Consider the following 19,832-nt stretch of genomic DNA (forward strand, 5'->3'; position numbering starts at 1 on the left):
ACCTCTATGTTCAACTTTTTCAATTGCAACCATTCGTTCTCCCACATAATTACAAGGTGCACATCCTGTTTAAGCTGCAGTTCCTGAAATTTCTTTTGCGTGTTATCAAACCTCTCCTGAAAGGGGTGTTTTGTTGTCGGACATATTTTAGAGAGGTCGTAGCATTTTGCGCAGCCGTGGTGATAACAACCAAAATACTCAAACACTATTTTTACGCCCTCAATTTCAAAATAGCCGTCTACCGTGTAGTTACCTATCCTAACCTCGCCCCCGTTCAATGCATGCCTAATGTGAATATTTTGGCTATGCATGATCCATTGCATGTACTGAAGAGAGTCATGCAAAAAAGCTTTGTACTGACACATATAGTTGTCTGAAGGTGTAATGGTTAGTGGGGTTTGAGGGGTTAGAAAATTAGTGCGAAAAAACTTCATGCACGCAGAGGCTATTGTCACAGCATTGAATGGGTCTGTTCCGGTGGCCTTAAAAAACTCACTCCTGAATTTCTCACACCCCTGCATTAACAGGTCAACGTCATTCTCGCAGTAGGCTATCGCCTGTTTAGCAAAATCAAACACATTTCTAGCTTCTTTGGCATACCATTCATCAAACTTGGCTCGTTGAGGGGGTGACATTCGCTCGATATCGTAGTACGTAGGGTCAGGGTGACACCCCACGTAGTTTAGATTCTCTAAAAAGCTGAATTTGTGTGGGAAATAACCTTTGATTTGTCTTCAAACCCCAGGGCCTTAGGCATCGCACTTGGAGGCATCGTCAGGAAAGAGAGCGAGTCTATGAATTGAGATTTTGTGTCTAAATCGACAAAAGACAGAACTTTACTCCCCTGCATCAGAATGTCAAGTTTGAGACCTAATTCAAGCATTCTCCTTATCAAGATGTATGAATCAAAACCTCTCGCATTATGTGCAATAAATGTAGTTTGTTTAAACTGTGGTCTTCGAAAAAATCTGAGAAATTCGTCAACAGAATCTGTGCCAAACCACTGTTTCGCCAGTCTATTTGATTTACAATAGATGAGAAAAGGTTTGTGTAAACCATCTGTATCTACACAGGTTTCGAAATCGTAGTAGACTACGTTTTTGCAACGTGGTTGAGGCTTGATGGGCTAAATGTAGCACATGTGGGGGTTCAGCAAGGCATCATCTTGATTTAAGATCTCATCACACATTGTGCATTTTTTAACAGGGCAGCGATGTTTAGCACCGGTACCATCAGCTTTCACATAATACTGGAGACCACAATGCAAGCATTTTTTGTATGAAGTGTAGTTACTCACACGATTCGTCGCTCGAAACTCTTTATGTTTGGCAAAGCATTCCTCATTACGACAAGTTTTGTTACAATCGGGGCAGATAACACCTTTAATCCGCCGTTGTTTACAACACGGATCAAGACAAACGCTACAGTGTCCTTCACACTTCTGCTGTTGCCAATTATTGTGCCCCTTGTAGCAATGTCTGCAAAAGAACGTGAAGAAGAGCGTGACCAACGAATGCCTCTATAGCTTTCACGCCGTAGTAATGACCCTCGAGGTGTAAGACAAATAAAGTGTCGTTGTCTGTTTTGGGATAATGTGTGTCGAAAAAAGTCATGGGGCGACAGCCCTCTTTTCGGTACATTATAGTTATTTTCCGTCTGAGAACTTTCTCAAATTTATGAACATCCCCCAAACTCACAGGTGTTTGACAATTCAACCCCACACTCTCATGTAAAAGCCGTGCCTGTCTTGTGGCCTGTTTTGTTGTTAGTGTGACATTTAGCAGATAGGTTAGTGAGAGAGCAAAGCATAGATTGTTGTCTTTATTACGAGGTATGTGTAAGTGTCATTTTTTCAACGTCAAAATTTCTCTGTTGGTACTGTTCACTAACCTACGACGCATTCCACCGCGCAATGGAGTGATTATTTGTACAATAAGCTCTAAGCTCTCATCAGCCAGAAGCTCTGCATTTGATTGGGCTAAACGCTCAAGCATGTCTGATACACTATCTCTGATAGTTTATGTCACTTGTTTGCTGGTAGATATGAGCTCTTTCATTACCACTCACTAACTCAGCTTGAATTACATCACCTGGTTGTGCTCGGCTAACCACCTCTTGCAAAACATCATCTATTTTATCTTCAATTTGGAGGTAAACGGTTGCAAAATCATTGATGTTCGCTTGCGATGGTATATTTAACTGTCGCCTTACCTCCACATTATTGAACTGCGGTCTATTGACTACAACAGAACCGCTGCGCTGATCAGTTATTACAGAACCGCTGTTAGATTGGTGGGGCATGTGTTGAAATGCTGATGTGCTGTCATCAAAGTCAAAAGTCAAAGTCAGCTTTATTGTCAATTTCTCCACATGCCAAAGACACACAAAGAAAACGAAATTTCATTCCCCCCTATCCCACGGTGACAAGACATGGCTCACAACAGACAAACAAGTAAACAAGTAAAAAAAAAGCGTGCTGAATAAATAATGAATAAATAACACAACAATAAATAAGAGGAGCAGAAAAAAAAAAGGAGCAAGTACAGCAGACATTCCCGAAAATAGCGCAACAGTGCCGCACGCTACGCAGAAGGGGGTAGCGAGTTCAGGGCCCTAACAGCCTGGAGAAAGAAGCTGTTGGCGAGTCTGGTGGTGCGGGAGCGCAGGCTCCTGTACCTCTTCCCAGAGGGCAGAAGGTCAAACAAAGAGTGAGCTGGGTGACTCACATCCCTGGCAATCGAGGTTGCCTTGCGGGCGAGATGGGAGGTGTAAATGTCCTTCAGGGAGGGGAGCAAAGCATCAATAATCTTACCAGCCGTATTCACTATGCGCTGCAGGGCCTTCAAGTTCTGTTCAGTGCAGTTACCACCCCAGACAGCGATGCAACTGGTGAGGACGCTCTCAATGGTGCCACGGTAGAATGTAGACAGGACTGCCTGAGGAGCACATGCACGCCTGAGCTTCCGCAGGAAGTACAGGCGGCGCTGAGCTTTCTTTGCCAGTGACGAGGTGTTGGCGGACCAGGAGAGGTCCTCACTGATGTGCACCCCCAGGAACTTGGTGCAGCTCACCCTATCCACCACAGCACCGTCGATGATCAGCGGCAGGTGTGTTGTGTGACCCTTCCGGAAGTCAACAATGATTTCCTTGGTCTTATTGACGTTCAGCAGGAGGTTGTTGTCTCTGCACCACGTTGTCAGAAGGTCAACTTCCGACCTGTACCGAGTCTCGTCGCCCTTCGTGATGAGACCCACCAGAGTCGTGTCGTCAGCAAACTGTCAGGCAGGGGACAAGACGGAGGACTCGGATGCAGAGTCGTTTCTTTCTGGGATTTAGTCCAGCAAGCACACTGAGCAAAAGTACAAATCAAATCGCCTCTTGCGAGGGAAAAACTGTGGCAAAAAGTACAAACAAAAGGTGTCGCACTGAGGCGAGTCAAAAGGCTAAAAGTACAAATCAAAACGCCTCTTACGAGGGAAAACACGTAGCAAAAGGTACCAACTAAAGGAGTCGCACTGGGGCGAGACAAAAAGGCGATGGAGACCAAGGCACAAACAAAAGCGTCGCTCGGTGGCGAGACAAAAAGGAGGGTTCTTACAGAGAGTTCGGACATCAAGGGATCGCTGGTGGTCGGGGCAAGGCAAGACACACTGTCACAAGACAAGGGGAAGACACGGACTAAATACACACAAAAGGGCGGGGACACAGGTGATGACAATTAGTGTCGATTACGCAGGTGCACACAATCGGGATCAGGGAAGACAAGACAACCAAACACCGAGGAAGGAAACACGAACTGAAACGGACGGGATGACAAAATAAAACCGGAAGTAAAGTTACGACAATTGACGAGACAAAAACCGAAAAAAATAAACGCGACCGCATGACACAAACTTCACTATGCGGTTGTCGCTGTAGGTCGCAGTGCAGTCATGTGTCAGCAGGGTGAAGAGCAATGGACTGAGCACGCAGCCCTGGGGGGCCCCCGTGCTCAGCGTGATGCTGGCGGAGATTTTGTCGCCAACACGCACCAATAACATCAATTTCGTGATCAATTATAACAGAGCAGTTGTAAGGCTGAAATGCCGGTGGAATGTCATCAATAGCAACCGGCGTTGAATCAACAGGCTTAACGGTCAACGGGTCAACCAGAGGCTTCGTATTTAGATTTTGGATCATGTTTAGCAATTGAACAGGAATATCAGGACTGATACGCCCGCTGCTATCATTAGCTTGGTTGTTTAATTCTGCTATCATGTTTAGCAATTGTGACGGGATCTGTGACGGACTCTGTCTACCTTCATTCAGACTTTGATTGTTCAGTTCATTTATAACAACTTGTAAATGGGTAAGAATAGCAGGACTGACGGGGCTTTCTCCCTCCAAGAAAGCAGTGTTCACATTGTTGAGCAAATCTGCTATTTGGCTCGTAGACGTATTGTTTGATAGCAAATCATTGTTAACGCTTGACAAATCTAGCTCAGGTGTGTCACTTCTTTGGCTTGTTTCGCTAAATGGTTGCAAATCTATTTCATCAATGTTTGTTAAGAAATCTGACTCTGCTGACGTGAGGTTTGAATGATCCATTATATTTCCTTTTTTACAAAACACAACAGAAACAACACAGAGTAGTAAAAAAAAAAACAGACCTATCTTGATTCGGCCAAATCTATCAGGATACATATTATCCTAAAACGTTCTTGTAACCGACTTTTGTAGATACAATTACCACTGCATTTTACAGGATGTCTTCTATTTGTGTGGTGATGACTCTCGCGTGCTGGCTTAGGCACCCTGGTGGCTGAGTGGTTTGTGCTGTAGAAGGATGACCCCTCCTCCTCCTCCTTCTTCTTTGAACCCCTCATCCTGTGTCACGACGCTTAACTGGAAGTAGATATAAAAAAAAACAGTTAAACCGTTATACTACCAAAAATAGCAAGTCGAATGATAACATAGAAAGAGGAAAAAAATAGAAAAAATGCCTCCAACTTTGTTTGTCGACTCGTGAGGATGGTTCAAGCCTTCGTATGTAGAAAGAGCCTCCGCTAATTCTGTGTCCGTGGATGCTTCCTGTCGGTCGACGTGGGGCGTAAGTGGATTGGTTTCAATGGTAGCACGTGACTCTGATGCGGTTGGTCTCGCTGGCTCTGATGCGATTGGCTCTGCCGTTTCCGATGCTTCAAAATGGCGTCCAGAGACACCCACTAGAGTCTGTGTTTCAGAATCAGCTTGTGTCGGCTGCTCGTATTGCCTCGTGGCCGCGGCACGAGGCTCCTGCAGAACGTGAGGATGAACTGATCATTTGAATCAGGTGTGTTTAACGAGGGAAACTTGGAAAACATGTAGGAATGCGGCCCCCGAGGACTGGAGTTTGAGACCCCTGCCCTAAAGGTTTGTGTGCAAATAATTAGAAGACAGCCAACCACTGCATTACTCGCTAGACATTTTCATCCTCAGCTAGGTTTCATCTGGGTAAATTTGAGATAAGACTGTCAATACATAGAAGTACAATCAACAGCAACAAAACCAGAATAAGATGTTTAAATATGGCCTGACAACCTTGTTTTGTTAGGACAATGGCATTGCAAGGTAACAAAATCAGAGCGCAGACTTGATCAAATCAGAAAAATGCTTTTACTCAACAAGGGTAGTGTAATCTAAATACATAACAACAAAGTGTAGTGACTTGCTTTGTCCATTCAATGAAAAGGAGCACATTTATAACAACTCTCAGATTAATTTGTCTGTTTTTTTTATTCCCGGGTAGAAGCTATACTCTTTCCTTGTCTGCAAAAGCCAATTAAAAGAAAACATACACTTGTAGACACAGATTCAACTTCTGGTTGTTAGTACAACTGCCAACAGTGAAACAACCTCCCAGGGCATTCACGACATTGTTTGGTACAATGAGGGCTAATGATTTCATAGGTGCTTAGGTGTACAAAACCATTCAAATACACCGCTCCATGAAGCAAAACCCATTGTAACAAATGGGAGCATTTTACCTTAAGTTTCTTACCAGATGTTCCTAACATTTGTTTACCTATGAGAGCCACAGGAATAAGATGGATGTGAAGCTATGATTGTGTGTGATTTCTTTTTTTTGAAATTCTTTCTAATCGCTCTCTTTCTCTAGCTTTCATTTTCACCTGTCATTCAAATTGTCAGCGTTTGCAGGTTCCTTTCATTCGAGACAATTTTCTCTGTATGATAAAGAGAAAATATCTTGAAAAGAATATGATGATGACGTATTAATTATTTTTTCCATTTTTATCCTTTTAGCCCCTACTTTGTCACAGTATTTAATTACTCAATGGCACATATATAATTCCATCAACTGTCAAGGTAGAGAAATCAGCTATGCACCCACTTAAGTCATCTATATAAGCGGAAGTGCTAAATAAAGTAATTATAGAAAGTACAGTCACTACATCATAAAGGATTATGTATGTTATTACTATGTATGTATTTTTTGATGACGAAAGGAAGGCATTCTACGCTGAAAAGGAAACTAACATTTATCACTACTACTTGTAAAAACAATGCACTGTATACATTTTGTGGACAGACACAATGTAAATCAATACATTATATTCCACAGTTATAATGATTTTATGAGTAATTTAATGATGTTACTGTTCTAAAAATCTGCAATAAAATGTGTTTTTATATAATGTTTTGATGGAAACTAACATTTTTTAGTACAGTTGTAAAAACAATGCACTGTACACATTTTGTGGACAGACACAATGTAAATAAATCCATTACATTCCACAGTTATAATGATTTTATGAGAAATTTAATGACGTTACACTTCTAAAATCCGTAAAAATATTGTTTTTATATAATGTTTCGATGTGCGCTAACAACCTTTTTTTTAAATCCAAATACTAATACTTCACTGTTGCGTTTATACTTCTTGATTTGTATGTTTAGTAAGACTATTCTCTATTCATAAAAAAATCTATCTATCTATCTATCTATCTATCTATCTATCTATCTATCTATCTATCTATCTATCTATCTATCTATCTATCTATCTATCTATCTAATTAAATTTTTTAATTTATATATATATATATATAATTTTATATATATATAATTATATATATATATATATATATATATATATATATATATATATATATATATATATATATATATTCTTTGCGCTGGGAATTCTGGGAAATAATGCAAAAGTTTCAAGATGGCGGCGAGCAGGAGGCTGAACAAGGTAAATCATCCGACTCGATTGTAGTTAAGTCACCTACATTGTGTTTCGTGCTTTGGATGTTATGAGTTAAGCAAATCTTTGACTCTAGTCTACCATGAAAACATGTTGGTGATATGGTACATTTTTATTATAGAGGTCACTCCACAGTTAATCTGATATTAGGAAGTAAAGCACCCGGCAAATTAGGCCAGCGTCGATGAGCAGTAAAAAGAGTTGACCAAAGAAATTAAATTATTCCATATGAGATAACGTGTGAATAGTTTTGTGTGCATGAATAAGGCATTGGCGCTCGATGACGCACAATAAAAACGGCAAAATTCTAAGACACACTCTGTCCCGTTTGCTAATCAGCTAACTTGCTATCCTCAGATATGAGCTGCGTTAAAGCTAGCGCCTTGGCTAATTGTAGACTCGCATCAGTCAGAGCGTTCACCTGTAACAACGGGTAATTTAAGGTCTTACATGAAAAGATCTGCTATTACAATGCATTGTAAAGCCAAATTTAAATTTCGTTACGTTTACCCGGTCAGCACTTAGATATGGGTCTTCCGGTTTTGGTTTTGTCAACCTCGCTGATGCGTGCATATCGTTCGATACACGCAGTCTGAATTCAACTTAACCCAATAATTTTTTGTACTGTTGGATGTTTTTAGAAACAGCGCTAAATGGGTTGGCATGTTAACTAAAAGTGGAAATTAGCGCGATTTTTTTTTTTGGGGCAGTTATTTTTTTAATTTAGTTTAAAGTTTGAATATAGAACGGGAACACAAATTAACTAGTTGAATTCGTATTTCCACAGTAATGAACACGTAACCCGCATATTTTGCTTTCATAAATAATCAGAATACATAAAACAATATCTTTAAGAGAAATATGGATAATGAATATTTCCCTATATATTTACTGTTTAAATATCTACTGTTTTAAGTGCCTCGGGGGGTTGCTGTTATTTATACTCAAACTAAAGTACAAACGGTTAATTATTTACATAAATTACAATATTCCCATCTTGAGCAAGAAGAGGGGAGAAAAACTTTAAAAAAAAAAGTTGCAAAAATAAAACTTTTTTGTTTTGAAATTATTAATCCAAAATGTTAAGAACGGACAAAGAGAGTGGTTCCACAGTAGAGCTCTGGATAGCATGTCCACATACAGTGCAGACATTTGGCTTTGATTTGGGCTCTGGGTTCCTGTGTGGAGTTTTCAAGTTCTTCCCGTGCTTGCGTGGATTTCCTTCAGATACTCCGGTTTCCTCCCACTTTTAGTCCATACCCAGGTAGTCCCTAGGACACTCACGTTTATGTTGGCTGGGCCTCCTTTTAGTGATATTGAAAATGAAGTGTCAAGATTAGTGCTGTGAGGCGATTAATGTAAGTATGTATACATACATTCACTTAAAGCCGCCTGTCTGCCTACGTGTGAAACGCCCTTTAGTGCCTGGCACACACCTCCATCTAGTAATATGCATGTGTGCACTGTGCAAGAGGAAGCGAAGCACTCACTTGCTGTCACCCGCTTCTTGTTGAAAAGCATCTTTCGTAAAATTTCAAACTAAACTTTTTGGAACTTTTTTGCCAATAGCCGTGGAAAGCTGACTGACATGGCTAAGACGTCTGTAAGGCTTATTTTAAAACTTCAGTGGCGCAAAGTTGCAACACGTCCAATCGGGCCAAGTGCTTTGCTGACTGCTAGTTGGGAGCAGACAAAACATGCATACATGCGCGCACATCTACGCAGACACTCAAAGTAACATTACTGGCTCATTTGCAATTAACATATTTGCTTGACTGTAATGGTGGAAATGGATTATTAAAAATCAACAATGGATGACATCGAATAGGTTAACAATGTGGCATGCAGTGCAAAACCCTAAACAGTTAATGTACATGACACTATATACAGCATGGGTATGAAATTCTGTTTCTCGAGGGCTGGTGTTCTGCATATTTTTTATGTCTACCTGTTGAAATGCACCTGATTCAAATGATCAGGATTGTTATCCAGCTTTTGTAGACCTTGCTAATTATCTGACCATTTGACTATTCAAATGATCAGGATGGTTATCCAGCTTCTGCAGACTTTCCTAATTATCTGACCATTTGAATCAAGTGTGTTGCAACAAGGAGATATAGGAAACATGCAGGACACCGGCCCACGAAGACCGGAGTTGCCTACCTATGGTATACAATAGTCATATATAAACTCATAAATGCAGGCAATTCTTCACATCCAAATGGGTCAATTCTGTGTCCAAAATTCATACATGTTATACAGATGCACGTTTGGCCATGAAAATGATCATAAACTGCAGCTCCAGCTTCTGCAGACCTTGATAATTATCTGACCATTTGAGTCAGGTGTGTTGCAACAGGGTGACATAGAAAACATGCAGGACACCGGCCCTCGAGGACCGGAATTGCCCACCACAGCTGTACTGCATAACAGTATACTGTGTGCACAATTATTGGTGTATAAGTGTGTATTTTGACAATATGATCATTTTATGCATATTTTCCATCTCCATGCAGTATAAGCTTGAATGCTTACTCGATACAAGCACACAAAGTGATGTGTATTTATATAATGGAGGGATGGTTGGGCCAAAGAAGATCAACACCTTCTATCAGTTGTATTTAATGTATGTAATTATTAGGCACTTTGTTTTCTTCAGGAAAAATAGGCCCAAAAAAGGTCTAAAAAATCAAAAATTGTAAAGTCTTTCAAGGGGTTGCATCACTCTTGAAATTTCCAAGATGTTGGGGTGTGATCACAGAACCATCAAACATTTCATTGTAAATAGTCAATAGGGTCACAGGAAATATGTTGAGGAAAAAACACGCAAATTAACTGCCAAAGATTTGAGAAGACCGAAACATTAAGCTTCCAGGAACACACTATCCTTCAGTGCTACCATATTCCAGAACTTCAACTTGAATGGATTGCCCAGAAGTAGCAGGTGTTGAGTGCTCAGAGACATGGCCAAGGTACGGATGGTTGACACCTGACTAAGACTGAATAAGACATGTTGAAACGTAAAGATTGGGTAAAAAAAATATCAGAATACAGATTTTTTTTTTTTTAGTATGTAAAAATGTTTAAGCTCAATATTTTATTTTCTGATAAAGTATATATATCCTATTATTTTGAAGTACCAATCATGAAAAAGTTCTTTGTCAGTTTTATTTTTCGGCACCGGTGGGTGAGGGGAGGGGGTGACGGAGGAAGGTGTCCTGATGGTGATGGACCGCGGCATTTCGGTACTTCATTTTATGGATGCATTTACAGTGGTACCTCTCCTTAAGAATCGGGTTTGTAAGGAGAAAAGTTTGTAAGTAGAAGCAACGTTTCCCATACGAATCAATGTAAAAGCAAATAATGTGTGTCGGGTTATCCCAAGTGTCACACATGATATGTAGTGATAAATATTATAATTGAATAAAAGAGTGAAGACTGTCAGTTTCTCAGCTTCATGACAGCCTTGCTTGAGCTGAGAGGAGAGAGTTCAGCATCCTCACAGTCTGGTGGACAAAGCTGTTTGTGAGTCTGGTGGTGCAGGAATGGAGGCTCCTATACCTCTTTCCAGAAGGCAGAAGGCTGAACAAGTTGTGGGCTTGATGGCTTGCATCCCCCTCAATAGCGATGGATTTGCGGGTGAGCCTGGTGGTGTATAGGTCCTGCAGGTGCTGGAGTGGGGCACTCTTGGCAGCTGAATTCACGATGCGCTGCAGGGCTTTCCTGTTAAAGTTCGTATAGCTTCCGCCCCACGCTGTGATGCAGCTGGTCAGGATGCTTTCGATGGCGGCCCTGCAGAAAGTGCCCATGATGGGTGATGGGGCACTTGAGTTCTTGAATATGCGCAGGAAGTAGAGACGCTGCTGGACTTTTTTCGCAAGTGCCATGGTGTTGGTGGTCCCGGAGAAGTCCTCACTTTTGTGCACCCCCAGGAACTTGATGCTGCTCACCCTCTCCATAGTAGCACCATCGATGGTCAGGAGTGGGTGTTCGGTGTGGTTCCTGCTGAAATCCATAACAATCTTGTTTGTCTTGCCGACATTCAAAGGCGGTTTTTGTCACTGCACCATTTGGGCAGAAGATTGACTTCCTCCCTCTCGTGAACTTCATCACCCTTGGTGATAAGACCCACCGGAGTTGTATTGTCCACAAACGTCACAATGTGGTTGGTGTGGTGGGTTATTGTGCAGTCATCTTTCAGATGGGAAAAGAGCAGAGGACTGAGCCCACAGCCTTGAGAGGGGGAAGGTTTACTGCTTCAAAGTGTGCAAAAAAGCTGTCCATCAGAGAGATTTTTCTCTCACAGCTTTGTGTCGTAGGCTTGTAGTTCGTGATGGCCCAAATGTCCTGCCATAGGCTCTGTGCATCTCCGCTGTCCTTGAAGTGGGCAGGTAACTTAGTCCAGGTTTTGCTTACTTGATGCCACTAGACAGGTCGGCTCTCGCTGTTGTCAAGCCCTATTCATCCCCTGCTCTGGAGGTTTCATCTCTTACCCTCAGCAGCTGGCGGACATCACCTGTTAGCCACGGTTTGCAGTTTGCCTGGGTGATGATGGTTTTTGTGTCAGTCACATCAATGCATTTTCTGATGGAGGTCACAGTGTCTGTGTATATCGCAATGTCAGTAATGGCCATTGTAGGTAGCGGCCTGTTTGGATATCTCCCACCCTGTTGATTCAAAGCTGTCTCTGAGAGCAGTTGATGGCTCCTCTGGCCATTATTTCTGAGACCAATCGCAGTCATGACTTCGTGAAATAAAAATGCAAAACATACCGTATTTTCACTACTATAGGGCGCGGATAAAAGTCTTAGATTTTCTTCAAAATGTGCGGCACACCCTATTATGCAGTGCACTCTGTGTGGTGTTCTAAGGCGGACGTAGTGAAGAGCGTCATGAGAACGTTAAAGGGGGAAGTGTGGGCGTGGATTTGCAGCGCGCGTGTGTGTGTGTGTGTGTGTGTGTGTGTGTGTGTGTGTGTGTGTGTGTGTGTGTGTGTGTGTGTGTGTGTGTGTGTGTGTGTGTGTGTGTGTGTGTGTGTGTGTGTGTGTGTGTGTGTGTGTGTGTGTGTGTGTGTGTGTGTGTGTGTGTGTGTGTGTGTGTGTGTGTGTGTGTGTGTGTGTGTGTGTGTGTGTGTGTGTGTGTGTGTGTGTGTGTGTGTGTGTGTGTGTGTGTGTGTGTGTGTGTGTGTGTGTGTGTGTGTGTGTGTGTGTGTGTGTGTGTGTGTGTGTGTGTGTGTGTGTGTGTGTGTGTGTGTGTGTGTGTGTGTGTGTGTGTGTGTGTGTGTGTGTGTGTGTGTGTGTGTGTGTGTGTGTGTGTGTGTGTGTGTGTGTGTGTGTGTGTGTGTGTGTGTGTGTGTGTGTGTGTGTGTTGTAAGGCGGATGTAGTAGAGAGCCCCATTAGAATGTTAAAGGGGGAAGTGTGGGCGTGGATTGTATTTAAAAGAACGGGTATATGCGTCATGCAAAACATCGTTGTTAGAACAACCCTGAAAATGGCGAAGAGACACGCTTATGAAGCACAGTTCAAACTGAAGGCCATCAGCTACGCGGAGGAACATCGAAATTGAGCAGCCGCGAGAGAATTTAAGATTAATGAATCGATGGTTTGCAAGTGGAGGAAGCAGGAAAATGAACTCTGACAGGTCAAGAAGACACAGCTGAGTTTCTGCGGACGTAAGGCGAGGTGGCCCGAGTTGGAGGAAAGACTCGACCAGTGGATCATCGAGCAAAGAACAAATGGGAGAAGTGTTTCAACGGTTACCATTCGACTAAAAGCAGTAACGCTAGCAGAAGAAATGAAAATTTAACATTTTCAAAGTTCTTGGTGCCTTCCTTTCATGAAACGGTGCCATTTTTCCATCCGGACCAGGACTACATTAATGCAGCAACTTCCGGCGGATTATAATGAAAAGCTGGTCATCCTCCGCTCCTACTGCAGCTAACACATCGCCGACAAACACATCCACCCCAGCCACATTAACATGGACGAGGTGCCGCTCACTTTCGACATCCTGGTGAGTCACACTGTGGAGAAGAAGGGGACCAGCACTATAGCGATACGCACAACGGGGCACGAAAAGTCTTCTTTTACTGTTGTGCTTGGCTGCCATGCTAATGGTCAGAAATTGCCGCCTATGGTGATTTTTAAGAGACAGACTTTGCCTAAAGAGAAGATTCCAGGTGTCATCCTTAATGCAAATGATAAGGGCTGGATGGATGAGTAAATGATGACAGAGTGGCTAAGGGAGGTGTATGTAAGTAGACCAGGTGTTTTTTTCCACGTATCACCATCGCTGTTGATCTGTGACTATGCGTGCCCATCTCACAGGAAATGTGAAAAAACAAGTTAAGCAAATGAACTCTGAGCTTGCTGTCATTCCGGGAGGCATGACAAAAGAACTCTAACCGCTGGACATCGGGGTGAACCGGTCGTTCAAAGTAAGGCTGTGGGAGTGATGGATGACCGATGGAGACCACAGTTTCACTAAGAGTGGAAGGCAGAGCTGGGCGACTTAAACCGCAATTTGCGAATGAATTGTAGATGCTCGGGCTAACGTGTCTGCTGGCACTGTTGTTCGAGCTTTCGCAAAAGCCGGCATCATATCCGAGGAACCGCACGGCACGGATAAAGACTGACAGTGAAGAAAGTGAACCTGGCGTGTCTGTTGGAGATTTAGCGCAGCTGTTCAATTCAGAAACAGAGGATGAGGACTTCAATGGGCTTGATTGATAACGATTACCGGTAATAAAAATGTGAATACCAAACTCAGTTTTGCTTCCACTCTATTTTTAAATATGCACACTTGTGTGCTTGTTTTATCCATGTGTTTTACCCACGCCTATTGATGATTAAAAAAAAAAAAGTTGTACTTTGTAATCAATACTTTTATAAAACACAACCAAACTCAGTTTTGCTCCTGCTCTATTTTTAAATACACAAACTTGTTTACTTGTGTGTGTGTTGTTGTAAGGTGGACGTAGTAAAGAGCGCCATGAGAACGTTAAAGGGGAAAGTGTTGGCGTTGATTTGTAATGCGCCCTGCGCATGTGTTGTTGTAAGGGGGACGTTTTAGAGAGCGCCATGAGAAACGTTAAAGTGCATTGCATATATAAAACCTGAGCCCTATGATGCAGTGTGCCCTATGTATATGTTAAATACAGTAACAGGACACATAACTGAGACTTAAAAGTTAAAGTCCGCGCCTTTTGGTCATGAAAATACGGTATTCAAAATATGAGCGGAGTGGAGGACATGCAATGACGTAGTGTTATGGACACTCCAATTGGACAAACTATCGTATTTTCCGCACCATAAGGCGCGCCAGGTTAAAAGGCGCAGACTCTGTTGCGGAGGCTATTCTGTACTTAATCCACACACAGGGCACACCACATTATAGGGTGCATGCATGGCATGACTGCTGGCTGCTGAGTAGCAACTGACGCAAGGCAGGAAGACTGAAAATGTAAAATGTTTGAGTCAATGGAGACGAGCAGCAAATGTTATCGATTTGTGATGATGACCTTGAGGAAGGGGATGTGCGGGGTAGGGAATTCTGGTCCTCGAGGGCTGGTGTCCTGCATGTTTTCTATGTCACCCTGTTGCAACACACCTGATTCAAATGGTCAGATAATTGGCAAGGTCTGCAGAAGCTGGATAAAATCACATGGGGATTGGTTAAATGCAGAGGACAAATTTCACCACACCCAGATGTGTGTGTGACGATGATCATTGGGACTTTGGGACTTAACAGGGTGACATAGAAAACATGCAGGACACCGGCCCTCGAGGACCGGAATTGCCTACCCCTGATTTACGGTTAAAAAAAAAAATAAAAAAAAAGAAAATGCAACGGGAGCAAGATGGTGAGTTTGGTTGTACTTTGTTCTACTGTTTAACCATGTACTCTACTGTACTCACATTATTGTTGATCGATATTCATATGCAAATCCATCCAAGTATTCCTCTTCTGTATCCAAATTACACAGTCGGGCAAGTTCGCCATTAAACTTGCTAAATTCCCTCTCGTCATTGTCCGAGTCACGTTGCCCTTTGGCAATGATCCTGGCTTTCCAGAAAGCTGGAATGCTGCCCCGTAAGAATGTCTCTGTCTATGACATTTTAGGGGGCCCTAATGCTGTTTGCTTTGAACAAACATACCGTAATTTTCGGACTATAAATTGCGCTTTTTCCATAGTTTAGGTGGGGGGGCGACTTATACTGAGGAGCGACTTATGTGAATTTTTTCACAAATTTTCAAAATTCAAAAAAAACAAAAAGTTAAACTGCGATAAACGAACCGCGATGTAGCAAGGGATTACTGTAATTTGAATTTCAAGTGACGTCAGCAGCGTGGCGCGGCGGTCGTTTACATAAAGGACAAAGATTCAATCACGAGATGACGAAGGGCCCCACGTACTACCAGCATCATTAGCGGCTTTGTTTGTAAGTGACACGGAGGACGAAGAGTTTGAAGGTTTTAATGATTTGAAGTGACACAGAAGGTTTGAAAAACTACTCTACGGAGCTCTCTTTAACCTCCGTGGATTGAAGTCGGGGGCCGGCGCTCGGTTGGGTGGCAGTCCAAGGACGGTGGATGGGGCTCGGACATAGCTTTTACGCACGCCCGGTCCTACTCTACGGAGCTCTTTCACCTCCGTGGATGGGAGTCGGGGGCCGGCGCTCGGCCGGGTGGCTGTCTGGGGACGGTGGCTTGGGCTCGGACATGGCTTTTGCGCATGCCCGGTCCTATTCTATGGAGCTCTCTTCCACCTCCGTGGCTGGAAGTGCCACCTCCGGGGATGGAAGTCCACGCCGCCACACACCTGGAAGTCGACGCTGGTGCTTGGGGCCGTGTGGTGGTGAACTATTTATTTTATAGTTATTTGATGTATTTTATTTCGTATAGCAACTTGTATATGTTTTTATCGTTACAGTTCAGTACTTGTTGGCTCGTTGAACTCTTGTTTTGTTAAATAAAAAGACGTTTACCAAACCCACGTCTTTCCTTGTACTTTGTTAACGCTATAATATAGTTATATACTAGATCTGTGGAATAACAACGAGGCTGACGTCAGCACGCACACGCGGCGTTGTAGACAAAGAACGAGGAATTTGATCGATGGATTTAATGATTTGGAGTGACACAGATGGTTTGATAATGTTGTTTATATGATAGTTATTTGATATATACTTTGTATATCATTATATGGGTCTGTGGAATATTTACAATATTTAGACGTCAGCGGCGCGGCGCATATGTGGCATCGTTTCCATAAAGGACGACCAATGGATTTAATGAATTGGAGTGACACAGACGGTTTTATAAACGTGTTATTTATATAATAGTTATTTGAAGAACTCTGAATGTTACGTCAGGCCCGTTCTCAGCTTTTCGTTTGTGTTTGTCACGTTAGCATACCTATCGTTTAGCCTGTTGTTGCTCGTTCATGTCTGTTCTTGGTGTTGGATTTTGTCGACTAAATTTCTCCCAAAATTCGACTTGTACTTCGGATCGACTTATATATGTTTTTTTTCACGCCATTGTGCATTTTATGGCTCATGCGACCTATATTCCAGAGTGACTTTTAGTCCGAAAATTACGGTACAATTTATCAATCGTGGCTAGGGATTTTGTTAGGATTTTAGCTATGTCAATACCGGTACCGATACTCTAATACTAATATTTAGCAACATTCATCAATATGTTTATGTAATTTCACTTAAGTAAAGATGTGAAAGATAAAATATATTCATTTTTAACATCTATTTTATTGCAGCAAAGGGGAATAACAAGCAATGCAGTGTAAGTAACTGTAAAACAAACTTAACAGCACCCTATGCTCAGTGACAGTGATACTGAACATTTAAAATACCGTATTTTCCGGACTATAAATCAGTTTTTTTTTCCTAACACAAGATAAAAATCACCCTTCTACACTGCAATTGTACAACTCGAATGAGTAAAAATGACACCCAGTAGTTATTTGTTTACTTAATAGCTTTATTTAACAGCAGGCCTTTATTATTTTGGTTAATGTTCAACAGTTTTTTGTTGTGGACACCTGGGGGCCGTAGTGAGGGGAAAAGGGAGGGAAATAAACTCAAGTGTTGTGTTGAGGTGTATTTTTCTCCAGTAAAAACAAAAACATCCGGGGGTTATACAGTGGTGGAGAGTTCCTGATTAAATGATTGAATAATCAGTCGATGGGATAATCAATCCTCAAACGATTTCTTTGTGACAGCCCTACCAAACGTTTTACTTGAATGTCTTCTTTCTTCCTCATTATTGTCTTCTATCACTTCTTATATACTCAGTTGTTTTTTTTCTACCCAGGAACTTGAGGAGATTCGCAAATCTGGAATGAAAAATTTCAGAAACATTCAAGTTGATGAATCAAACCTGTTGTCATGGCAAGGGCTCATTGTTCCTGTAAGCAACTTTATTTATTTTAATCTGTGACTGTAACTGCATCTTTGGGACCTCACTTTTATCAATTTCCTCTTTCTATGTAGGACAACCCTCCCTATGACAAAGGCGCATTCAGGATTGAGATCATTTTCCCTACTGAGTACCCTTTCAAGCCTCCCAAGATCACCTTCAAAACAAAGATCTATCACCCCAACATTGATGAGAAGGGGCAGGTGTGTTTGCCTGTTATCAGTGCAGAGAACTGGAAGCCAGCCACCAGGACTGACCAAGGTGGGTTTGCTATGTTTGTCTGTGGAAGAATAAATGCCCGTTAGTTTTGATGCTTCACATACAGTGTTGGATAGATGGATGGATGGATGAAAGAATGAATCATTACTGTCATTGAATATTGCAAGATCTTGGAAAGAGAGACACTAGGGAAGAGGAGAAGGAAAAAAAGGGGGGCCTGTTTACTCCTTGGTGGAGGATAATTTGATTCCAGAAGAAAACACCTCATCATAAACAATGTTTATGTAATGTATGGACATTAAAGGACAAGTCCAACAGATCTCAAGACTTCACTCTATGTAAAGTGGCAAGGCTGGAATGAGGTAGATGGGGAGCGTGACAAAAACTGACCAGCAGCTGAGTCCATGCGAGTGCACCTGGAGCACAGATTTTGTTTTGGGGAAGAATAGGAGTCCAACAAAGGCGGTGATGAAGAGGCTTTGTGTTTTATCATGTGCGTGCGTGCACCTCCATATGTTCCTCCGTGTGTGTGTGTGTGTGTGTGTGTGTGTGTGTGTGTGTGTGTGTGTGTGTCTGTGTGTCTGTGTGTCTGTGTGTCTGTGTGTGTCTGTGTGTGTCTGTGTGTGTCTGTGTGTGTGTGTGTGTGTGTGTGTGTGTGTGTGTGTGTGTGTGTGTGTGTGTGTGTGTGTGTGTGTGTGTATCAATGTCCACAGCTTCTTTCCCAGTCTTAACGTCTCAATGTTATGGAGATGTCCTTGGTATACCGGTCTTAGACCCATGGAAGGGAGAGGTATAAGGGTTTACCGGGATACTATTCTTGATCCAGGGTATAGGGCCAGTTAACAGGTGTTTGTTGGAAGCAGGCTGACAAGAATTTGGTTAGACTTGAAAGTCTGTAGCTTGTGACTCACTCTGGCACAATCAGTTTGTCAAATCATCAATCGATCTGTCAAGGCGAGACTCCAACATTTTCACGGTTGTTTCCATTTTGCAAAAGAGCCCTAAAAATCGCATCCACTCTGAGATTAGGTTCACTCATCAAATGAGTTGGAGTGCTCCTCGCAATCCAGAAGGACTGGCGTCATGTTCCAATCCAATGAAGCTGCTCCAATCGGCTGAATTTTGTGAGAGATCAAGAAACTGCCTTCTCAAAACAGCAGGCAGTCTGTTATCAGAAGTCCGACAATATGGACTCCCTCTACATCCTCTATGGACAGTATTCATAGGCGCACCATCTTCCACTTCCAGGAATCTAAGGTGTACCCAGCAGCAAATGTTCCCAGAGGGGCAAGAAGTGTCCCCATTGTTTGCAGGTTTTGTTGAAAGTTTTTTTTGTCGATGGAGTCAAGAGTCCATCTGACTAATTACCCGGTTAGATTCTGGAAGAAAAATACAGGAAGATAGAATAAGTTGAAACTGAGACACAGAGATCAATTCGATTAAAAGGGACGATGGGGTGGAAGGGAGCAGGACGAGAGTAAGAAGTGGCTGCCTTCGTTCAGAGCCAAGCAGAGAAAAATCTAGTGTTGGACCAAGTACTGGTACATACCAGTATCACACCGTGAATTTTAGTTGGCAAAAATCTTACCAAATATCAGCACTTCTGTGGAACTAAATTAATAAATAAACAAAGGTTCTCCAATGTTAACTGCTAAAATACAAAATAAAGACTAAATAGCTGGCTCCACCCCGTAAGAGAGCGTGTTCTGCCCCACAGCAGCAGACGAGCACAATGGAACATGAAAACTCGCATGTTGACTTGTTAAACCTGAACTTCATACCAGTTTTAAAAACTACAAAACTAAACCAATGGACGACACTACCAATCTCAATTATACGACCCATCACCACAATTAAAATGATAATGCCAAAACCTGAGTTTACAACAATTCCCATCCAACCTACATTAAAATTGTTTAACACACTGGA

The 19,832-nt window shown here is 42.3% G+C and overlaps 1 protein-coding gene and 1 long non-coding RNA gene across 6 annotated transcripts in view; one reads left to right on the forward strand and one right to left on the reverse strand.

The window, feature by feature from the left end:
* Positions 1–2,332: 2,332 nt before the first annotated feature.
* Positions 2,333–7,045, reverse strand: LOC148398485 (uncharacterized). The gene is made up of 2 exons (XR_015858719.1): positions 4,990–7,045; positions 2,333–4,884 (listed from the first exon to the last, which is right to left on the reverse strand). It is a non-coding gene; the product is annotated as an uncharacterized LOC148398485 (long non-coding RNA).
* Positions 7,046–7,162: 117 nt separating this feature from the next.
* LOC148398486 (ubiquitin-conjugating enzyme E2 L3) overlaps positions 7,163–19,832 on the forward strand; it is an 82,490-nt gene continuing 69,820 nt past the window's right edge. For all 5 annotated transcript variants that reach the window (XM_088376939.1, XM_088376940.1, XM_088376941.1 and 2 more), the window contains exons 1-3: positions 7,163–7,234; positions 17,580–17,675; positions 17,759–17,945. In XM_088376939.1, coding sequence (XP_088233065.1) covers positions 7,208–7,234; positions 17,580–17,675; positions 17,759–17,945 — 310 coding nt within the window. In that variant the 5' untranslated portion in view covers positions 7,163–7,207. The remainder of the gene's footprint in view (positions 7,235–17,579; positions 17,676–17,758; positions 17,946–19,832) is intronic.

This window comes from Syngnathus floridae, chromosome 5 (assembly GCF_059516105.1).
Source record: "Syngnathus floridae isolate MCC-2025c chromosome 5, RoL_Sflo_1.0, whole genome shotgun sequence".
Taxonomy (NCBI): Eukaryota; Metazoa; Chordata; class Actinopteri; order Syngnathiformes; family Syngnathidae; genus Syngnathus; species Syngnathus floridae.